This window comes from Pogona vitticeps, chromosome 4 (genome assembly GCF_051106095.1).
Source record: "Pogona vitticeps strain Pit_001003342236 chromosome 4, PviZW2.1, whole genome shotgun sequence".
NCBI lineage: Eukaryota > Metazoa > Chordata > Lepidosauria > Squamata > Agamidae > Pogona > Pogona vitticeps.
The window spans coordinates 135723848-135745824 of record NC_135786.1 but is presented as its reverse complement, the minus strand read 5'-3'; the positions used below and the strand labels follow the sequence as shown (position 1 = coordinate 135745824).

Below are 21977 nucleotides of genomic sequence, written 5' to 3'. Positions count from 1 at the left end.
TAAACTTGGGCATCAGAAACATTAGTGATTAACATATGAAGACTTAATGCTTACATTGGGTGTTGGCAACAGCCAGGAGCCAAGGGGCTGATTTCACAATCCCTCAACCCATGACTTATTGGTGCAGCAAGAGCTGGAATTGCACAAAACTGGAGAAATGCTCAAGAACTTTCCTACTTTCTCACATCTAAATGTGGCCTCAAGATAGGGCCAGCCTTAGTCCACCTTCTGCCCACTGCCACCATGTAAGCGGTAATATTAGAAAAGCCTTTGTACTCAAATAGTATTGTTTTCCATCTGCATCATCAGCAAGCTGAAAGTGAAATGTTACTTTCTTAAACTTTTGTCAGTTGTTGTATTAATGACTATGACTGATGATTAGGCCAGTGATGTAACTGAATTGTAAATATGTTAGAAATAAGGAACATCTAAGGATGGTTTTAATTAATGTAAAATATTTCTGAACCACTTTTAACTCCAAAGCACTGCATTAGATAAAATTGTCAGCCAAAATCCTTTTGCATAATTAAGCCAGCGAAAGAGAAATGATCTAATTCACAATGGCAAATACTATAGCTGCTAACGAAAAAGTCTCTACTTGAATTCACATTGTGCATTAGTCAGATGACTCAGTGGGCAATCTGGAATCCAAGCAGAGACTCATTAATTAGTGGCAATTTGTTTTTGTATGTTACACCATTTTCATACTGCTGGCTTAACTGTGGAACTGGATTTTGCCCATTGTGTGAAAAGAATTCTAGTACTGTGCACTTTTTTTAAGACAAGGAAATAACATCTGTCATTGATTATCAAAAATAGGAAAGTCAGAGATGCAACTGGAGTTGATATTAACATGCGAGTAGGAGTACACTCTGGAAATGTCCTCTGTGGTGTGATTGGACTACAGAAATGGCAATATGATGTATGGTCACATGATGTTACATTGGCCAATCACATGGAAGCTGGAGGAGTTCCTGGGTAAGACAAGTCTCCATTTAGTATGGATTTTAATAATTTTGTTCTGTATAAACTAGAGACCTAGATCATATTAGAATGTTATAATGCCTATGGGCTAATAGAACATACAGTGGGGTCTCTACTTAAGAACTTAATCCGTATTGGAAGGTGGTTCTCAAGTTGAAAAGTTCTTATGTTGAATCTGCATTTCCCATAGGAATGCATTGAAAACCATTTAATCTGTATCTGCTCTTTTCTGCCCATAGAAACTACAGTGGAACCTCTACTTCAGAACATAATCCGTTTTGGAATGGTGTTCTTAAGTTGAAACATTCTTAAGTTGAAGCAAAATTTCCCATAGGAATGGACTGAAAACCAATTAATCCGTTCTGGCTGTTTTTTTGTTATGTAGAGGTGCGTTCGTACATTGAAGCATTAGTTCCCATAGGAACTAATGCAAAGCTGGTTAATACGTACTCTACCACTAGGGGGAGAATTTTTTTTTTAACCTCAGATGACCTAAGGTTAAAAAAAGAGCAGGAAAGGTTTTTTTTCCTGTTCTTATCTTGGATTTCTGTTCTCAAGTAGAAGCAAAATTTAGCAAATGGAGCTGTTCTTAAGTTGGATTGTTCTTAAGTAGGGACATTCTTAAGTAGAGACCCCACTGTACAGTGATCATGAAATGATCATAAAATGAGGTCATTGTACATTGTAATGATCTGTACTCTTCCGTAGCAATGTGAATTTTGGATGTTTTGAACTACAAATCTCATAATTCTTTTCTCTGGGTGTCTCATCTGCAAGACCCATACTTTACAGCAGTGGTCCCCAACCTTGGGCCTCCAGATATTCTTGGACTACAGCTCCCAGAAGCCTTAACCGCCAACTCTGCTGGCCAGGATTTCTGGGAGTTGATGTCCAAGAACATCTGGAGGCCCAAGGTTGGGGACCACTGCTTTACAGGACTCCATTTATATTGTGCTCACTTGGAGCGAAAGCCCAGCTGGCAGTCTTCATGTTTTGCAGGGGACCAACTTCCTCTTTGAAAAGGAAACTACGTTGATGGTACTAATAAACAGGAAGTTAGGCTTATGGGATGCATGAAGCCTGCCAACTAGGCCTTCTCTCCATGTGAGCACAAATTAGGTGTTTGCCAGGTCTGGGTCCTGCCGGTGGGATTCTCAAAAAGCAGAATTGTGGGATTTGTAGTTAAAAAAAAAAATCCAGAATGCACTTTCCTATGTGTTGTCAGGATGTAGCCATCCTAGAGTCCTGATAATATCACATCTGGCTGCAGGTGGGACCTCATGTGAGTGAATAGCAGAACTTGGAAAAATTGAGTTGTGGGAGTGGTGGCTAGGAGAGTTACGATTTTAAAAAAAGCAAATTTCCTAAACTAGGCTGAAACAAGGAAAATGCAAAACTGTACATATAGATCTTTCCCTCTCCCTACTTCCCTCCCTCTTTCTTTCCCACTCTCTCCAATGACGCATGTAAGCCCCCTCTCCACTGGCAGCTTAGCCTGGATGGTGCAGCCTAGTCATAGGCCGGCCACTTCAGTGGAACCAGGTCTCACTTTGCATTTGCTTTTGGCTGTGGAAACAACCAATCATGCATCTGCAGTGGTGGGAAACTTTCTCAGTAGTAAATCAAACAAGCAAAAAGCAGTATTGTATTCTAAATGTTGTATAATGGTCATTTTAAAATAAACCATAATTTCAGCCGTGTTCACATTACTTCAGTCACCTTGGCACACTTGAATGGAGCTTACAAAGTAGAAGATGGAGATGGAGATGCAAGGGACCCATATCTTAAGGAACATAATGTGAAAACTTACTTTATAATCAACCCTAAGGTTAGTATCACTTGATTTGATTTGTTTATATTGTGTTTGAAAATGCCACACACATACAAGATCAGTGTTTCTGTTTCCATGAGTCCTAGGATCACATTGCCTTTGCCGTCAAAAAAAATGAAACAGTGACTATCTACATACTTATATGCACCTTTTCTAGTTTGCATACATTCAAACCTTTATGTTACATTGTGTTATGTTTGTATTAAGTAACATTACAAAGCTATATGGCTTTATCTAAGCTAGGTTTACACTGTTGTAGTTATGCCAGAAAAATGTCTTGAGAATTCTCATTGTCCTGATAATAACAGTACTCATTTTGTTTGTTTTAAATAAAAGTTTCTAGTCCTCGTACACATTTGAATAAAACCTGCTAAATTCTGAGAAGCGAGAAGGATGGCTGGATAAGATTTCTAGTGGTGGTGGTGGTGGTGGTGGTGTGGGAGGGCTTCACTGCCTCCCTTGGCAAGGCAGGACCAAAATAAAATGAAAAATATCAAAAATTGTACAGAATCTGTCACCTGTATCATGTTTGTGTTCATTTATGTCGCATTTAGGAAGAAAAGCGAAGTCCACAGCATTACTTCCGACCTCGAAATACACTAGATGGAGCTAAAATGAGAGCATCTGTTCGTATGACGAGGTACTTGGAATCATGGGGAGCCGCAAAACCATTTGCTCACTTACATCATCGAGACAGCATGATTACTGAAAATGGCAAAATTAGCACCATGGTAAGGGCTTTCTGTATCATTAATGAGTTGAACCATTTTTGGGGGGGCCATCAAACATTCTTAATAGTATGCTCTTCTTTTGTTATAATTTGCCCTGCTGGTCTATTCTGTGTTTACCGACACTTTTGTTAAATTAATATACTGTAATCAAAATGAGATAATCCCTGAACAGTTTATAACATCTTAAGTAAAGGATTAGAGGTTGGCAAATGTGTACTATCAGGTAAAAAAGAGAGACTCCTGCCTGTGCTGTACAGAGAGGTTTAGAAGCAAGGAAATGAAAACTATGGAACAAAAGAGGCCATTTCTCTTTCCAACATTGGTTCCTACTTCCTTGGCTGTCAAACAGCAGAATTCTCAGTTTAGCCTTCAAGCGGAGATGGGGAACGTATATCCCATAGGTTTTACATATGCAGCTCTCAAGGCTGCTTTTGTACACTCCGAGGCTGACCCAAAACTGTGCCACTGAAATTTCTTAGCAATCAGGGAAATCTATAAAGCAAGCCAGAAATTATGTATGTATGTATGTATGTATGTATGTATGTATGTATGTATGTATGTATGTATGTATGTATGTATGTATGTATGTATGTATGTATGTATGTATGTATGTATGTATGTATGTATGTATCGCTGTGGGCTAAACCGCAGAAGCCTGTGCTGCAGGGTCAGAAGACCAAGCAGTCGTAAGATCGAATCCACGCAACGGAGTGAGCGCCCGTCGCCTGTCCCAGCTCCCACCAACCTAGCGGTTCGAAAGCATGCAAATGCGAGTAGATAAATAGGTACCATCTCGGTGGGAAGGTAAACAGTGTTCCGTGTCTAAATCACACTGGCCATGTGACCACGGAAAGATTGTCTTCGGACAAACGCTGGCTCTATGGCTTGAAGAGCAGGATGAGCGCTGCCCCCTAGGGTCGGACACGACTGGACAAAAATTGTCAAGGGGAACCTTTACCTTTTATGTATGTATGTATGTATGTATGTATGTATGTATGTATGTATGTATGTATGTATGTATGTATGTATGTATGTATGTATGTATTTATTTATTTATTTATTTATTTATTTATTTATTTATTTATTTATTTATTTATAGCCCGCCCATCTGGTATATTCTACTACTCTGGGCGGCTTCCAACAAACATATATTCATAAAATAACACAAAAGCATTGACATAATCAATAACAGAAACAGTGCAAAAATATGATAAATAATGAATAGCAAAAAAGAAAAAAGTCAAGTGCTGACATGAGGGAAGGCCTGGATGTACATCCATGTTTTTAATTGGCTTTTAAATGTACCCAATTTGGGGGCCTCGTGAATCTCCGGTGGAAGGTTATTCCAGAGGCGAGAAGCCACCGCCGAGAAGGCCTGGTTTCGTGTCTTTTCCCTCCAGGCCTCCCTCAGCGTCGGGCTCCTCAACCTCACTTCCTGACTCGCGCGGGTGATCCGGGTAGATCTTGATGGGAGCAGGCGTTCCTTTACTAAAGTAAAATATTCTTACTTTAAAAGGTTTATTACAATTGTTCCTAAAACTTGGTGTCAACCTATGAAACATTTTAAAAAATAGGTATTGCTTTATTGTTTTAAAGCTCTTTTCCTGATGGTTTGAGCTCTGTACCTGCTGCATTTGCTTACCAGTATGGCAAAGGAAGGTTTCACATGGGTAGGGAAGAAAACATCTTCTTTTTCTCCACTTCTTCTTGTCAAATTTCCTTATCCCCCTGTGAACTCCAGCTAATGTTAACAGATTCTGAAGCTCTGAAAACATGTAGTGCAGGATTGGGAGGTAATTTTTTTTTTTTTTTGCTCCTTCCGTTCGCTCAGGTGAAAATAAAAAAAAAATCAAAAGTTGTCCTCATGCTGGGCAAGATTACAGAACATTTTGTGCCTTTTCACACATTTTGAAATGCATGCATTTGGCATTTTATGTATATGGAAGAAGTTGGGCCGGATGTTGCCCACAGGCCGTACTTTGGAGACCCCTGCTCTATAGCGATAAGGCTATGATCTTACAATCTTACAAACACTAGAGTAAGTCTATTGAACTTATGGAGAGTTCACTTTGAAGAGATATGAGTATGGTTGTGTTGGTTGAGTCCAATCCTAGCCCTGGGAATTTAATCATATGGTTTGTGTAGTTTTTGAGTCAAAAGTGGGAGAATTAACTACTGACCCTTAGTTTGCATTATGATCCATCATTATATGTTTGGAAAGTGAAATATTTTTCTAATGCCTCAGTGAGTTAGGCATCTGACTATGAAGTTAGAGGTTGGGAGTGCAATTCTCCACTGAACCTCCTAGATGAAGAGCTAACTGTGTAATTTAACCAAGCTGCACAGTACCAAGGCATGTCCAGAAGAAGGGGACTGGTAAACCACTTCCGTATTGTCTGTACCTAGAAGATCCTGAAAAAGGGTCACTATAAGTCAGAACCTGTTTGACAACACTTAATTATTGATAATACTTTTCTGTTTCTCTTTTGTAGGACATGCCAATGGGTCAGTATAATTTTCAACGCTGTAGAGAAAGGTATGTGTGTTTAGGTATGTGTGTGGAGCATGAGTTTCACACATAAAAAATCCATGCTTCTTTTGATCAGCAGTTCTGAATCCATGTGAGCAGTGGCTTCGTTTGCTAGGCTAATTTCAATCAGCTATTAGGATTATAATTAAAATAATATAAATCTCCTTCATTCTGATCCAAGGGCAATTATATATTCAATCTTTCACATTAAAAGGGATTTGATGAAGTGCTTACAGTACTTCTCATCTTGGTGTTGATAGAGCACTGTAAGATGGCATTAATTTATTGTGGAAATACAAGGATTTTGACCAGAAATCAGCTGAATCGAAGTACTAAAGATGATTATTTAGAAATCATGCCAAAGCATTATTGATTTCAGTGTAAAAAGTGCTGCAAGTGTGTAGCCAAATAATTGATTGACTTGTTCAAACTCATAATCAAAACACAGGCAAAAAAGTCAACCAAGTGATTTGGCTCTTGTTGTCATGTCACGATGCCACGAGAAGTGTAGCATTCACAACTGGCAGAATTAATCTATCAAAAATTACTATAGACTCTGAAACCATTAGCTCTGTGGCCCCTTGACTGTTTCTCTTTCTGGCCACTTCCTTCCTGCATGTACAGCATCCCCATTCTTTATCCTGCTTTCTTGTCTCTTCCTTCTTCATCATCATATTTGTACCCATGCTTTTCAGGACACAGCTAACTTTATCCATTTATCTTTTGATCAGCTTCACCAGCACCCCTCTCGCTCCTACATTGCCCTTTATTCCTTTCAATAGAAATAATTTCACATCACTCCTAGTTTGACCCTGACATTTATAGGTGTCACTCTTCTCCATCACTGATAACTAAAGGATGCCAGTAGATGTCCTGTAAGATAAGGAGAAAGTCTATTTCCCACCTGTCCTATATCCTACATCAGATGGTGTCCATTTTTGGCTAGGCCTGTTAGGACACTAGGCAAGACAACTAAGTCAAGAGAATGCCCACTTTGTGACCCAATCATGTATATGCCTATCTGGCCACAATTAGCATTGTGCTCCATTCTTAGTTTAATATAAATGTGAAAAGCAGAAGGGTAGTTTCCATCACGTGTGCTTTATGACTCTGTTAAGCTTCTTGGATATCACAGAGCATATCAAGAACAAAGGCTGTCAGACTTAGAGCTGTGTGATGCTCTCCTTATGAAAGGGTGAACAGAGAGAGATTCGATATTGTACAAGTAGATTTGGTTAGCTTATTCAGGGGCTACATTTCAGAGAATAGAGAGAGAAACATCAGCAGTTTGTAAGCCTTCCATTGTGCATGTCAGCTTACCGCATTCACAGCCAATAAAATATGTAACAACATCAGCTTACCCAAGGCAACTTTATTAATCTCCCATACTAAGTGATTCTAAAAAAATAAACAGATCCCCAGCTGTTTTTAAGTGATCTGAAAGTAGTTGTTGATTCTGTTATTCTAAGGGCATTCCAGTAGCAGGTCAATTTTATTTTGTAAAATGGAAGTATGATGTTAAGTGTAGGCCCATATATAGGCATGTAATTGTAGAAAATAGGCATGGAAACAGTTGGCTTTCTCTTTGTTCTTGTGTTTCTCTTGATGTAAGCTAATTACTGCCAGATTTTAGTTCCCCTCACCCTTGGATACTAATTCTTCTTCCCCTTCTTGCCACATTTCCTTTGTCCTCTGCAGAACAAAGTCTCAGAAGAAGAAATTTGAAGAGGAATTGAATGAAAGGATGATTCGAGCAATTGATGGAATAAATGCTCAGAAGTATGTTTGCACACGAATTTACTTCCCTACTACTGCTATTCGCATAATGGGATCAGGAGGACAGTGCTAGGAAGAAATCTGAAGGATGTATGGAGACTGGAGGAACCTGCTTCAAAGATCCTGCTTGATTGTCTCCATATCATATAGATTATAGGATGGCATGTCACAAAGCTGCAGGCACCATAACATCCACAAGTAGCACACCCCACCCATCTCTGAATTGAAGGCTGCTGTTATAACTTCTGGCTCTGTACTTCTAAGACAACCTAGGAAGAGTGTTTTTAGGACACCGATAAATATTTGTTTGCTCGTTTACAAGGCTGTATCTTTGTGCATATACTCATGTGCCTACTCTACAAATGTGATTGCTTTCTGTTCCATCTCAGCTCTTATAGTTTCTTGTCCAAAATCCTGGGGCCTGTAGTGAAATGAGGGTACTGAGAATTCTGTCTGTAACTCTTTTCCAGATTTCTCTGCAGAGAGGATATGGCTATTGAACTAGGCCAAGCATAACACAGATATCTGTTGGATTTTACAACATTGTACATACACTTTTCATTTACTTGAAGTGTCAAAATAATGTCATCGGTAGTGAGCTAATTGGCTTATGGTAGAATATTTTGTGTGATTTTTCATTTTCTCTTGTAGGCAGTGGCTTAAATCTGAGGATATTCACAGAATATCATTGCTGTTCTATGACAAGACCCTGGAAAAGGAAGTAAGTTATGTTTAACATAGAACTCTTGGGTTCTGCATTCATGGAGGGAGGGAGAGGGAGAGGGGGAGGGGGAGAGGGAGAGGGAGAGAATGTGTTCCTGCTTCTTATTACATGTGGGAGAGGAAAAGACAGGTGGTTCCAGAAGAGGAATGACTAAGTGATGACTATCTTATCTCCTAATTTATCAGGAAATGTCGGGATATACATGTTTTCTAGTGTATTACATAACATTATCATAACATTATCATAAAATTCCATAGAAATTTTATCTGATTGCTCAAAGCACTGCTAAGTTATTGGTTTTGAGTTTTTCCACAACTATTCTGACTATGTCCTTCTTGGCAAGGCCTGGGAAATCGAAACATGTGGTCACTGTGCTCATTAATCTTCCATACAGATAATTGCTGTTTCTCTTGCACACTGCTACCATGCTAAGACCAACTCAAGCTCTGGGTTTTAGTTATTTAGTAAGTTAGTTTGTTTGTTTTTGCAATTCTAGTTGATGTGTGTCTGCTTATTGTTAGGAGATGAGGTATCTGTTTAGCGACTTTTGAGTCAAAATAATTTTGTTCATTCTCATGGGGTGAGGAGAGAATAAGCCTAGTTCTATGAAATGTGTGTGTGGGCATAATTCAATAGTGAGTTCCCCCATGGTTACCGAAGTGTGCAAAGGGCTGAGCTACCTTCTGTAGAACATTTTTTTAAAAAAATTAAGAGGGCCAAAGCTTTCAGTGACAATGCTTACTGGGTTTTTGCTGGATCAATTCTGAAGGAAATCTCAGCTCAGCTTAATCCTAATAATGTGAGAACCTCCTAGGTCACTTCAAGGGACCATTCAGTCCCACATCCTGTGCCCAACTGTGGCCACCCAGATGCTTCCAGAAAGCCCATTAGCTGGGCATGGATGCAGCAGCTGATCTCCATATTCCTCTGGCCAGAGCAACTGATATTTAGAGGTATACTACCTCCTTATAGGAAGGTTCTGTTTGGCTATCATAGCTAATGATTATTTCTATTATTTATTTATTGTTCTTTTATTTATTTGATTTCTATACCACCCATCTGGCTACCAAGGCCACTCTTGGTGGTTCACAACAGGAAATAAGACAATAACCGACATCAACAAACCAAAATAAAATAATGTCAAATACTAAAGAAAATAAACACACACAATTAATAAAAAGAGTCAAGCTGACAGGATTACTGACTTAATGGTTGATAAATGCTGTGTCGTTGGTGTATTCTCTAAGGCCTGTCTAAGTAACCAGGATTTTAATGATCTCTTAAAGATAGCCAGAAAGGGGCTAGGCAGATATTAAGTAGGAACTGATTCCACAAACATGGTGCAGCCATTGAGAAGGCTATATTTTTGGGGGTTTCTTTCTTTCTTTCTTTCTTTCTTTCTTTCTTTCTTTCTTTCTTTCTTTCTTTCTTTCTTTCTTTCTTTCTTTCTTTCTTTCTTTCCTTCCTCTTGGGGTCACAATCCTCAACCACACCACCTGAGATGAACAAGTAGGGTGGGCAGAACTCATTGAATGCAAGGGTTCTGCCAAGTGTTGGGGCCCCAATCTGTTTCAGGCTTTGTACATTTGTGATACCACTTTGAAAATGGCATGGAAATAAACAGGTAGCCAATGTAAGGTGGCCAGAGTGGGGAAAATATACTGGTATTTGTTTAATCCACCTAGAGGTCTGGCTGCCACATTCTGGACCTGCCAAAGTCTCCATATAAGCTTCATGGGTAGCCTCACATAGAGAACACTACAGCAGTCTATTCTCGAGACTATCAATGCATGGACCAGCAAGGCGAGGGACCAGGTGTCAAGTTAAGGATGCAGCTGGGCTATCCACCTAAGATGGAAATAGGCAGAACATCCCACATATGCTGGTCACTCTCTCCCTGCTCCATTCAAAAAAAAAAAAAAAAAAACAGGTCCAGTATATGACTCACCACATGGATGGGACTGTTGTCAAATTAGGACATATCTGTGGAAGCCATGGTTTCCAAGAACTCAAGAGCTGGTCCAGTGACCTCAGCCTTGGCAAGGATGTTGAAGTCACCCAGAAAAAAAATGCAAAAATAAAGCCCACCAGCTCAGGAACGGAGAGTGCTGGGTCGCAGAGAGCATGGTAAACCAGCACAATCTAAGTTCTATTCCTGGTCCCCACCGACATGTGTTGGGCTTCCAGACCCAGGATCATCAGGGCAGAGATCCTGACAGCCTCCAAGATGTTTTTATATACAATAGCAACTCCCTGTCCCTCCAAATCTACCTTGATGTAAAATGGAATATCTGGGTGAACAGATTAATGAGAGAACCACCCTGCCCTCTGCACCCACCCAAGTTTCAGTAATGCAGGCCAGATCTGCACCTTCATCCAGAATTGAATCCTGGATAAGCTTAGCTTTGTTTAGGGCAGGTCTGGCAGTAAGTAACATCAACAATAGAGTGAAGGGCTGGCTGAACAGATTACCTTGAACTGGGCAACAGGTAGAAGAGCCAGAACAGTGGAACCAATCACTTCGAGAGGTGGTGAGTGCTCCAACACTGGAGGCATTCAAGAGCAACTTACACAGCCACCTGTCAAATATCTTTTTATTTGTATTTCTGCATAAAGCAAGGGGTTGGACTTGATGGCCTTATAGGCCCCTCTCAACTTCACTATTCTATGATTTTATGAACAGGGGACAGCTTTCAAGCATCTGTCCCCTGTTCTCCTGGACTTGACTTTACCAACACTATATCTTCCTCTGCTCATCACTACTTGGATGTTGCTCATGCCCACTTCACTGGGGGGGGGGCAGGCCTAGAGTGAACTCTTTTAGTACAAAGTGCCAAAAAGTGCAGCAGTGCAGTAATGTAAACAGTTAAGGAATAAATCATGATTAGCGCTTAGAAAAATAGTTTGTTTGAATTACAATTATTGGAGGAACTGACAGATTCTGGAAGCTGTAGTCCAAAAAAGAGAGAGAAAGAAAATGCTCTGCTCTGTTGCTCTGTTCTCTGTGAATTCTTCTAATGCAGTTCTTTAAAGCAATCTAGCTAATGGCCATCACAACGTTCATTAGCATTTGCTGTTTAGCATTCAAAATGTACAAGTAACTGTGTTGAAATTAACAACTGTTTTATCTATTTTTAGAATTGTTTTTTTATAATCTCTTTCTATTTTTGTTTTAGTATAGAGCAACCACACTGCCTACGTTCAAGTACTATGTGACTTGTGCATGTCTTATATTTTTCTGCATTTTCCTTGTGCAGATTCTAGTACTACCCAAGTAAGTAAGTGAGCAGTGAGTACAGCTCTTTATTTACATTCCTGAAGGTTTTTATCAATCTTTTCTAGGGAGGGGTCTGTCTTTAATTCAAATGGTAATATAGGAATATATATATTTGTTGTTTTTTAAAAAAATCATACTAAATAATTGGTTCTTTCTCTCTTTCATCTTTCTGCCTCTGCCTTCCCCCAGCTTTCCTTTTGTATCTTTTCAGTGACCACCTTATCTTGAGCATAACACAATAGACGTTCATAACTAGGTTTATTAAATTTGATCGAGAGCATGCGCAAGATCCTGCTGGCCAATCCTTATCTATAGCAGTGGTTCTTAACGTGGGCGATAATGCCCCCCCGGGGGCGATTTCATTTTTCAGGGGGGCAGTAGAACGAAAAGGGGCGGCGCGGGGGTGCTGGAGCAGAAGGGGGGCAGAAGGGGGCGCTGGAGCAAGCCAAACCTGTGAAGATGGCTGCAGCCTTTTTACAGTGTGCATGAATATATATTTTCCTCCAATCTTAATTTAGTTTCAGAGTTTTTGTCTTAAAATTTTTAGTTCCTGCATTGCGGTTTGTTTTTATGCCCTTCTTTTTCGTCTTAAAATTCGCTTACAACTAAATCATTAAATGTTACTTTTTGGGAGCATTTCATTTTCTTGGAATTGAATTTTGTTCTCAGCGGTCATTGGATTTAAGTGTCATAAATAAATAAATAAATAAATAAATAAATAAATAAATAAATAAATAAATAAATAAATAAATAAATAAATAAATAAATAAATAAGATATCGCGGGGAGGGGGGCGATGATAACTTCTTCAATGGCTCAAGGGGGCGTTTCTTTCAAAAAGGTTAAGAACCACTGATCTATAGTATTACTTTTTATCACCCCCTGATAAAGAGGTCTGGACCTTCTTCCCTGACTTCCCACTCAGTTGTCTAAACTGGTACTCTTTTCAGACACATTTAATCTCAGTTTGTCACATCAGTGTCCAAACAAAAAGAGCTACCCAAGTTGCTGACCTGGCAGTCCTAGTAACAGCCTATTTATTGTGTACAAGTCCTTTACAATGGCTGGAGTCTTATTGGTGTTCTCACAAGATTTGTGTAACTTGCCGTACCAAGTTGAGGAGTTGATGGCATTAGTTGGATGCTTTTGAATTGTGGTGCTGGAGGAGACTCTTGAGAGAGAACAAACCTATACCTTCTTAAGGAAATCAACCCTGAGCGCTCACTGGAAAGACAGATCCTAAAGCTGAGGCGCCAATACTTTGGCCATCTCATGAGAAGAGAAGACTCCCTGGAAAAGATGCTGATGTTGGGACAGTGTGAAGGCAGGAGGGGAAGGGGACGACAGAGGACGAGATGGCTGAACAGTGTTACCGAAGCTACCAACATGAATTTGGCCCAGCTCCGGGAGGCAGTGGAAGACAGGAGGGCCTGGCGTGCTCTGGTCCATGGGGTCACAAAAGAGTCAGACACGACTTAACAACTAAACAGCAGCAGCAGTTGAGGTATTTGCCAAGAAAATAGTACCCCAAATAGCAGAGATATGGGGATATATAAGGACTCACACTGAATAAGTCATCCAAAATTCTTCTATTCGATCTCTCCTAACTGTCCCTCACAACACACCCTCTGCATATCTAAGGGTCGAAGTAGGACTGATTTCAATTGAAACACATTCTCGTATTGCTCTGGCCATGTATTGGCTGAAATTGGACAGTATGAATGAGTCTCCCCTTCCTAGGAAGTGCTACACAGAACAGCTTCGGAATCCATCTTGAAAATCCTGGGTGAATTTAGTTAGACCCAAGACCCATTTTGCAGAACTATGGGATTGACAGCGACTCCCTTCCTACCTTTGTTTCAAATAGAACTAAGCATCTGGTTAAAGAAAAAAAATATCTTTATTCTAAGAGGCAGGATCTCCGTAACATCTCAGAAATGTACTATTCCTGTTGGTTCCCTTTGTATAAAACATCATTCTGTTTGGAGGATTACTTTGTTAATTTAACCTCAGCCCCTCTAAGAAAAGCATTTACAGCTCTGCGCTTTCAGTGTATGCCAACAGCTATATTAGTAGGAAGATATGAAAATGTTTCTTTTGATCAAGACTTTGTATACGTGGATCAGGAGAAGTTGAAGATGTTTCTCATTATTTGTTAAGATGTCCTTTATATGAAAGGAATCACCTCAGGAGTAAATTCCTTGCAGGCATACTTAGAATTTTGTGTGACAGCCCTCCTCTGGCTCAACTTTGTATGCTGCTTGTGGGCAGGGATGTAATTACTACCCATCAAGTAGCAAAATTTGCCCTGTCAGCAAAGAAAAATTGTGCCAAGCATCCAAAATCCTAAATCTTTCTTTTCAAGTGTAATTGTGGTATGACAGATATGATATGTTTGATGCTGTCATTGATATATTGCGGTGACCAACGGTTTTAAGCAACCAACCAATAAAGTAAAGTGATGAGTTGATGGAGCACATGTTGATTGTTCAGTTGGATGCATGACCAGGCAGATGACTGAGACATACCCAGCACTTGGTCAATCAGTCATGGCAAGTTATGTAGAACTTGCAAAATCTTTAATAGGATTCTGTAAATGTTAATGTGTTTAAGCATCAGTTAAGTAATCTATTCTACCAGTTGTTCTGAAAGACTGTCTCCCAGAAAGCTTTTCCATCATCTACACTTATGTTCTGGCCATTCCATCAGGCTCCAAGAAGGTGATGATGGGACAAGAAGGATGAAATTTGGTGGCTTTCCTAAGCTGTTTTGAGCCGTGCATTATAAAAATACGATTTAACTTGAGGAATCATAAGTTTGCTTTATACTGTTTTTCCTCCGTAGTCCTGTTTCCTTTTATGTCATGTTTTTCAGAGTACAATCCTGTGGGTAGGGGCTGTCTTGTTTTATTGCTGATATAAAACACCTTGCAAGAGTTTTCAGCTAGAGTGGGTGGAATGTGTTTTGAATGATGCATTGTTTGCAGTATTACATCCCTTCCATTCTTCTTGTTCTGCTTTGCACCCATTCTAGTTTAAATTTATCTTTCAAGAAAATAATTGAAGAATAGTAAGCATGACTATTTATTTATTTATTTATTTATTTATGGTTTTAAAACCTCATCGGTCTTCACATGTGGGTCGTGCAGTCACTGTGGTTCCCATTTATGGATGAGCAACTATGACTGTATGAGAGAGAATGATTTCTCCAAGGTCTCGCACAATATTTGAATTTGAATTCACTGTGCATGAGTTGTAACTTGGATCACTCTCTTGAACTCCATTTTGGACCTTAGAATCTGGAGACCATTCTAGAATGTGATTTTGACAATTTTCAACCTTAAAAGGTATCTCAAAAAATAACTACAAAGAAATGTTGAAGGCAGTACTCTACATGCAGTGGCCTTATTAAAATGTTTGGGAATCCTCCCACTGACTATTCCCATTACTCCCCTAAGCAGAAATGTTGAGATGAAGCTTTTTGGAGGAGAAGTGCTCCCTTAGCAAGGTGATTCTTTACAGGATTAGCCCCTCCTCTTTCAAAAATCTCTTTGGCACAGGAGTTACACAAAACTGTTCAAAATTAAATGGAACAAGTATTTGATTGATTTTAATGCATTTATAAACAGAAAACATTAAAGATGTTGGGGTGGGATTTTTAGAACAACATGTTCAGTACACTTGCATTTCCAAAAAATCCCCCAAGGCTTGTGACGTTAACTGTGTGAAAGTATATGACATACACACGCACACACAGATGTTCCTAAAAGCCACTCATTTTTATGTGGACTTTCTTTCTGCTGCACCTGGTAGAATAAAAGGAGGGTTGCTGTGAATGTTTATATTCAGAAGATGTTTTAACAATGAAGCTCTCATGTACTTCAAACTTCTGCACTGATTGAAATCTCTTGAAAGCTTCATGAATGTACTGTACCAAAAAAGAAGACGACGAAGAAGAAAAACAGAACAGATGCTGAAATTATTCAACTAAAGCCCAAGCTCTTCAAGATGAAAATTAGTTCTCTGCAATCATCTATAAATGAATATCCTTCCCATGCATACACAGAATCCTTAAAGACCAAGGTGGCCACTGCAGTCCTATAATGAGCCATGGACCAATGTGTAGTGTATAATATACAGCAGCTGCACCTTAGTGTGTGTGTGCATGTGTGCGTGCGCGCCTATATATGTAGAAGGAAAGAGAGAGAGGGAAAGAGAGAGAGTCCCTCATTTTTGAAAAAGACCATCTCCATCAGATTCACCATTTAGGATAAGAATGAGATGAGTGGTTAAGGTTGAACGGTAGCATGCTGATGGATGCGCAGGTGACTAACAATCCCAGTGTGATCCCAGATGATAAGGAAATGGTGAGGGCAGGTTAGCTGATCCTGAGCTCAGTGGGCTGTCAGGATGTTTTCTTACTTCTCTCTTCCTTTGTGCATCCCTGAGACTTCCCATTTCAAATTCTTTAATGGCATTTTGACAGACGTTTCTGTCTCCAGTGAGAACATTCCAACTGATGTAGTCAATATTAAATGCTTCCAGTGTAGTTTTCAGCATATCCTTGAATTGTTTCTTTTGTCTAATCAAGCATCTGAAACAAGCTCTCCATAGAAAATATGTTTTGGGAGATGGTTGTCTAACATCCTAACAAAATGGCCAGGCTACTGAAGTTGTCATTGTTTTAAGATTGTAAAAATGCTTCTTATCTGTATTTGCTCCAAGACCTAAATATCAGGGACTTTATCCTGTCATTTGATGATGAGAATTGTCTAGTTTCTCATCATCAAAGTCCTGAATCTCCTCTGCCTTCTTGATGAACCCTGAGTTCTGCATCTCTCACAGTTTACACAGCAACTTGTGATGAATTTTCTTGAATGCTTCATTAGTGGTGTGTTGAATAAATTATCCAAAAAATTTCAGTCGGGCTTCAGGCCGCGCCACGGTACTGAGACGGCATTGGTCGCCCTGTACGATGACCTGTTGAGGGAGGCCGACAGGGGCAAAATCTCCCTGCTAGTCCTCCTTGACATCTCGGCGGCCTTTGATACCGTCGACCACGGTATCCTCCTGGGGAGGCTCTCTGAGTTGGGAATTGGTGGCTCGGCATTTGCCTGGCTCCGTTCCTTCTTGGGGGACCGTCCCCAGAGAGTTCAGCTTGGGGAGAGTGTCTCGGCCCTGTGGAGTCTCAATTGTGGGGTTCCACAGGGGTCGATTATCTCCCCAATGTTGTTTAACATCTATATGAGGCCGCTGGGTGGGGTCATTAGGGGATGTGGGGCTTCGTGTCATCAATATGCCAATGACACCCAGCTCTACATCTCCTTTTCTCCAACTGCAGGTGATGTTGTCCTTTCCCTTCAGCGTTGCCTGGGGGCCGTACTGCAATGGATGCAGGAGAATGGACTGAGGCTGAATCCGGATAAGACGGAAGTTCTGAGGGTGGGTGCCCCCATGGTAGGTGGCTTGGGTGGCTCTCTCACATTTGGGGGGACCACCTTGGCCGCGAAGAGTGGGGTCCGCAGCCTCGGCATATATTTGGACCCGACGCTCACCATGGAAACTCAGGTGGCGTCGGTAGTCCGCACCGCATTTTTCCATCTTTGGCAGATTGCCCGGCTGCGACCCTATCTGAACATGGGGGCGCTCACTACCTTGGTGCATGCACTCGTAATCTCAAGATTAGATCACTGTAACGCGCTCTACGTGGGGCTGCCTTTGAGGCTGACACGGAAACTTCAGGTGGTGCAGAATGCGGCGGCCAGACTCCTTACAGGAGTGAGAAAATATCAACACATCTCTCCAACGCTGGCCGCATTGCATTGGCTGCCCATCTGTTTCTGTGTCAACTTCAAAGTTTTAATGCTTACTTATAAGGCCCTAAACGGTTTAGGACCTCGATACGTGGCGGAACGCCTCCTCCCACCAAGGTCTACCCAGATCATCCGCGCGAGTCAGGAGGTGAGGCTGAGGAGCCTGACGCCGAGAGAGGCCCGGAAGGAGAAGACACGAAACTGGGCCTTCTCGGCGGTGGCGCCTCGCCTCTGGAACAATCTCCCTCCGGCGATTCGCACGGCCCCCACCCTGGGCACCTTTAAAACCCAATTAAAAACATGGCTGTTTATTCAGGCCTTCCCTCCAGCCAACGCTTGATTTTTTCTTACTTTTCCTTTTATTTTTACTGCTGTTCTTGTTTGATTATTATGTATTTGTCTATGTTTTATTATTTGATTTTATATTTGGAAGCCGCCTAGAGTGGTCCGGTGGGCCAGATAGGCGGGGTATAAATTAAATAAATAAATAAATAAATAAATAAATAAATAAATAAATAAATAAATAAATAAATAAATAAATAAATAAAATACAAAGGAACAAAACAAAAAAGGACAAAAACATGTGGCACTTTAAAGACTATTTATATTTTAATGCGAGTTTTTGTGGAAATGTCCACTTTGTCAGATACATGGAAACAGAATGAAATGTTGAATGAAGTATCAGTTTCATACAAAATATTCTTTGGCTCTTGGATTTATGTTACATTTACATGCAGTAATCTGGTTTATGTTGTTTTAGGGCTCTGTTGTAAAAATTCCTTAGGAGATCAAAAACAGACACTAAGCCTGGGTAAAGATGAGGGGGAGAAAGAGAAGAGAGAGGAGGAGTGTTTTTTTTTAAGACTGAGAATTGACTTAAAATTCAAGAAAGACAGGAAAAGAGAATATTAAATATAAAGGGGAAAGAAGATGGCAGAGGAATCCCATGTAGGGAATATTGACAGTTTTTACCTTTGAGCCTTGTGATGAAAGATGGGCTTGATAGCTGCGAAGAAAGTAACAGTGGCAATAGGTAAAAGCAGAAGTATTACATTTGGCAATGACTTAAGAAACCTAGGCTTATGTTCAATCCCTTTATATGGATGTCCATCATGAATATAAATTTTATCCAAGCTATTTCCCTCTGTATCCTTGACTTGGAATGACTCCATTCTAAAATGGTAACTGTAAAATCTTCCATGTAGTATCCTGGTAGACTGAAATGGTTGTAGACAGGTTTCTGTGTATTGTGGTTTCTGAAGTCAGATTTTTGACAGTTGATCTGTTTTAGTAGAGATTGCCCTGTTTGTCTTACATAGAGTGCAGGGGGGCATTGTTGGCAAAAGATGACATAGATCACATTAGCTGAGGAGCAAGCGAAGCTGCATTTGATATTGTATGTGGCATTATTAGGTCCTGTAATTGTGTTGCCAGAATACTTCTGCTGTTATCTACTGCCACTGTTATTTTCTTCACAACTAAGACTTAACTATTCTGACTACTCAAAAAAGAATGCTAAGAAAAGATTGTATGATGCTAAAACTACTGTGTTTCACTTACAATTTTATGATTTTATGATGAAGCATAAACATGCTTGCTGTCGCCATGATGTTTTCTTTGTTTCTTCATTGCTGAAAATATGCTTGTATGTGTCTACCAGCTGGAATTATTTCTGTGTCCTTTGCTTGCCCATTATTTTCTCTAAAGAGCTTCTTTCTCGTTGTTTTTCAGAAAGCCTATACTTGGAATCTCCTTTGGAGCTGCCTTTCTCGTGCTGTCCTTCATTCTGTTTATCTGCTTTGCTGGACAGCTTTTGGTAGGTATTAGGAGCATATCCTTCTGCAGAAATACAGCAACTTCTGCATATGTAATTAAGCCATAATACGTCTAGACTGTTTGTCCATCTTTCTTGGAGTTGTAATGATTGGAAATGTTCCTTACTGTTCCTCATGAACTGGGTTTAGCATGTTTCAAATTGATTTTAAAAATGCTGACATTGTGATACAGAGGAGCACATTTTTTGGTTGGAAAGCAAAGTATTTTGCTCGACCACGAGAGAGTCAGTTATTTTAAATTGCTTGTGAAATCGATTTAGTTTGAATCATTTTGGCATACGTTAACACCTCTGTCAATGTAAATTGTGTCTTTGGGGTTTGTCAGCTAATGGATGTTGGGATCAAAGGGTTACAGGCTGCAGAAAACCTTGCAGCCTGATCTGAAAATAGAGCCAGCAAAAAGATAATGGGGTGGGGGAAAGTACTCCCGCCTTCACAGGCCTAGAAGCTACTGGTCAGTTTGTCTTTGTTTGTCACTGTTATGCCTTCCCTCTTGCTTAGCCCTGGCTACTTCTCACAGCCACTAGTGTTGTTGTGATGTTATTTATAATTTTTAATTTAAAAAACATTCTTGCAACCTGGCAATAGTGCTAGTATGACAAATAGGATTTTTTTAAAAAAAGATTTGACTACAAGCTGTCCATGCAACCCGACATACACACATGCAGACAGACACAGAGAGAAAGGGGGTAGAGAAGGAGAGGGAGCAAGGGAACCAGCAGCTGGGGCTGGTGAGAGGGAAGGCACACTAGTAAATGGTACTGCTAGTTCCATTCCTCTGTCTCCTATCTAGTCAGCTGTGTGGGATAAAGGGGCTTCTATTTTGGGAGAGGAACCCAACATTGTCTTGGATTCTGGATCCTTTCCCCAGGAATTTCAGTTGAGATGCCACCATGGGGATATTGTTTATTTTTCACCTATCCCTACTCTGTGTTTATAAAAACTCTGATTGTCCCAGTTTTCCATATCATCAAAGTGGAGATGCTGCTTTGAGGAGGTCCAGTCAATGGACAATGTCTGTTATTTCTACTCCAGAACTAGGGAAAGGAGATTCTTAAAGGGACACAAGCTAAAGAGCCATATGTGCCATCACTTGCCAACCAATCTACAATAACATTCAGTTGCTGGATCCTCCATCCTCCCTTGAAATGATGTGACCTTATTGAGAGCAGCTGAAAGAGTCAATCAAGGGTCTATAAAAGGATTAAAACAATTCTGAATGTTGTTTTGGAAGAATAAGTACTAGTTTTCTTGCAATATTTCCTTGCTACTGGTGTTCCGTTTTTGGCTGATTCACAAGCACTCGGCGCTCAGATTTGTGCATCAATTTGTTGCTTGAAAATGCCATGCTGGTGCACCTGTTTTCAAGTACACCGTTTGGATGTGTCCCTTGTGGCCTTTCTCATCCTCCATTGCTTCTCTGAGTGCACTTCTATTACAGATGGGTAAAGAGCCTAGAAAAACAAATAAGAAAAAAAAAGGCAGGCAGTCAGGGACAAATCAAAGAAGAATGGAATTCTAATAGAGATATTGTAGCGAAAAAGACCTTTCCCAAAACAGCAATAGACAAAATTTTAAAAGAAAGAAAGGAAAATGTGCTCAAAAGGAAAGCATGTTTTGGATGATTGCCTTTCTTCTTCTTTAAAAGGTTGCTACGTTAGTACATATTTTGCCCTTGTTTTAAAACTGCTCTGTCTGAGCAAATGTTGCTTAGTTTCTTCTTCTTGTACCAATATTATAAAACAGAAAGTGTGACATTTTATTTTGGAAATAATAATAATGATCTTGGAATTGTAGAGCTGTGAGGGACCTTATGGATCATCAAGTCTAGCCCCTGTCGAGGAGGCACAGTGGGAAACGGAATCTCAACTAGATGCCTAAGTCACTTAGCTATCCAACAGTCAGCAGGGATTAGACTTGTATTAGTTTTAATTTTAAATCTCCTTTGTGTATCCTGTGTTTTTCTTCATTTTATGCCTGATTTTCTGGGTAGCTCTGCGTTATTGACAAACACATTCCTTACAAAAGGATGTTAGTTTTACACAGTGTCCCCTAGCCTGGTGGCTTCCAGTCATTTGTGATTTCAACTCTCATCAGCTCTAGCCAACATGGCCAGTGGTAAAACATTCTGGGAGTTGCAGTCAAAATCATCTGTAGGACACCAGATTGTTGAAGTCTGCTCCAACATAATTTCCCTGCAAATTACCAAATGTTCAAAAAAGAAATATTTGAGGATTTCCTTCCCTTGGATTAATTTATTTATACTTATCATTCCCTGCCAAACTTAATTGTCAAATGCTTTGCATATCAGACAAATTCAGAATTGTTTCTCAGTATAACTCAAATGCTTTGTGTTTCAGACAAAAACAGAAGGCAAAATTTTAAAAAGAGACAAAATACTGGTACCTTATAGACTATCTGATATATATTTTATATGAGTTTATGTGGCTCAAATTCACTTCCTCAGAAATTAGAGTC

At 40.0% G+C, this 21977-nt stretch overlaps 1 protein-coding gene across 2 annotated transcripts in view; it reads left to right on the top strand.

The window, feature by feature from the left end:
- The window catches only part of ADCY2 (adenylate cyclase 2), a 149103-nt gene that overhangs the window by 87201 nt on the left and 39925 nt on the right, over positions 1 to 21977 (top strand). For both annotated transcript variants that reach the window (XM_078392565.1, XM_072998449.2), the window contains exons 8-15: positions 820 to 978; positions 2680 to 2812; positions 3370 to 3546; positions 6039 to 6082; positions 7775 to 7855; positions 8504 to 8573; positions 11753 to 11850; positions 19396 to 19480. In XM_078392565.1, coding sequence (XP_078248691.1) covers positions 820 to 978; positions 2680 to 2812; positions 3370 to 3546; positions 6039 to 6082; positions 7775 to 7855; positions 8504 to 8573; positions 11753 to 11850; positions 19396 to 19480 — 847 coding nt within the window. The remainder of the gene's footprint in view (positions 1 to 819; positions 979 to 2679; positions 2813 to 3369; positions 3547 to 6038; positions 6083 to 7774; positions 7856 to 8503; positions 8574 to 11752; positions 11851 to 19395; positions 19481 to 21977) is intronic.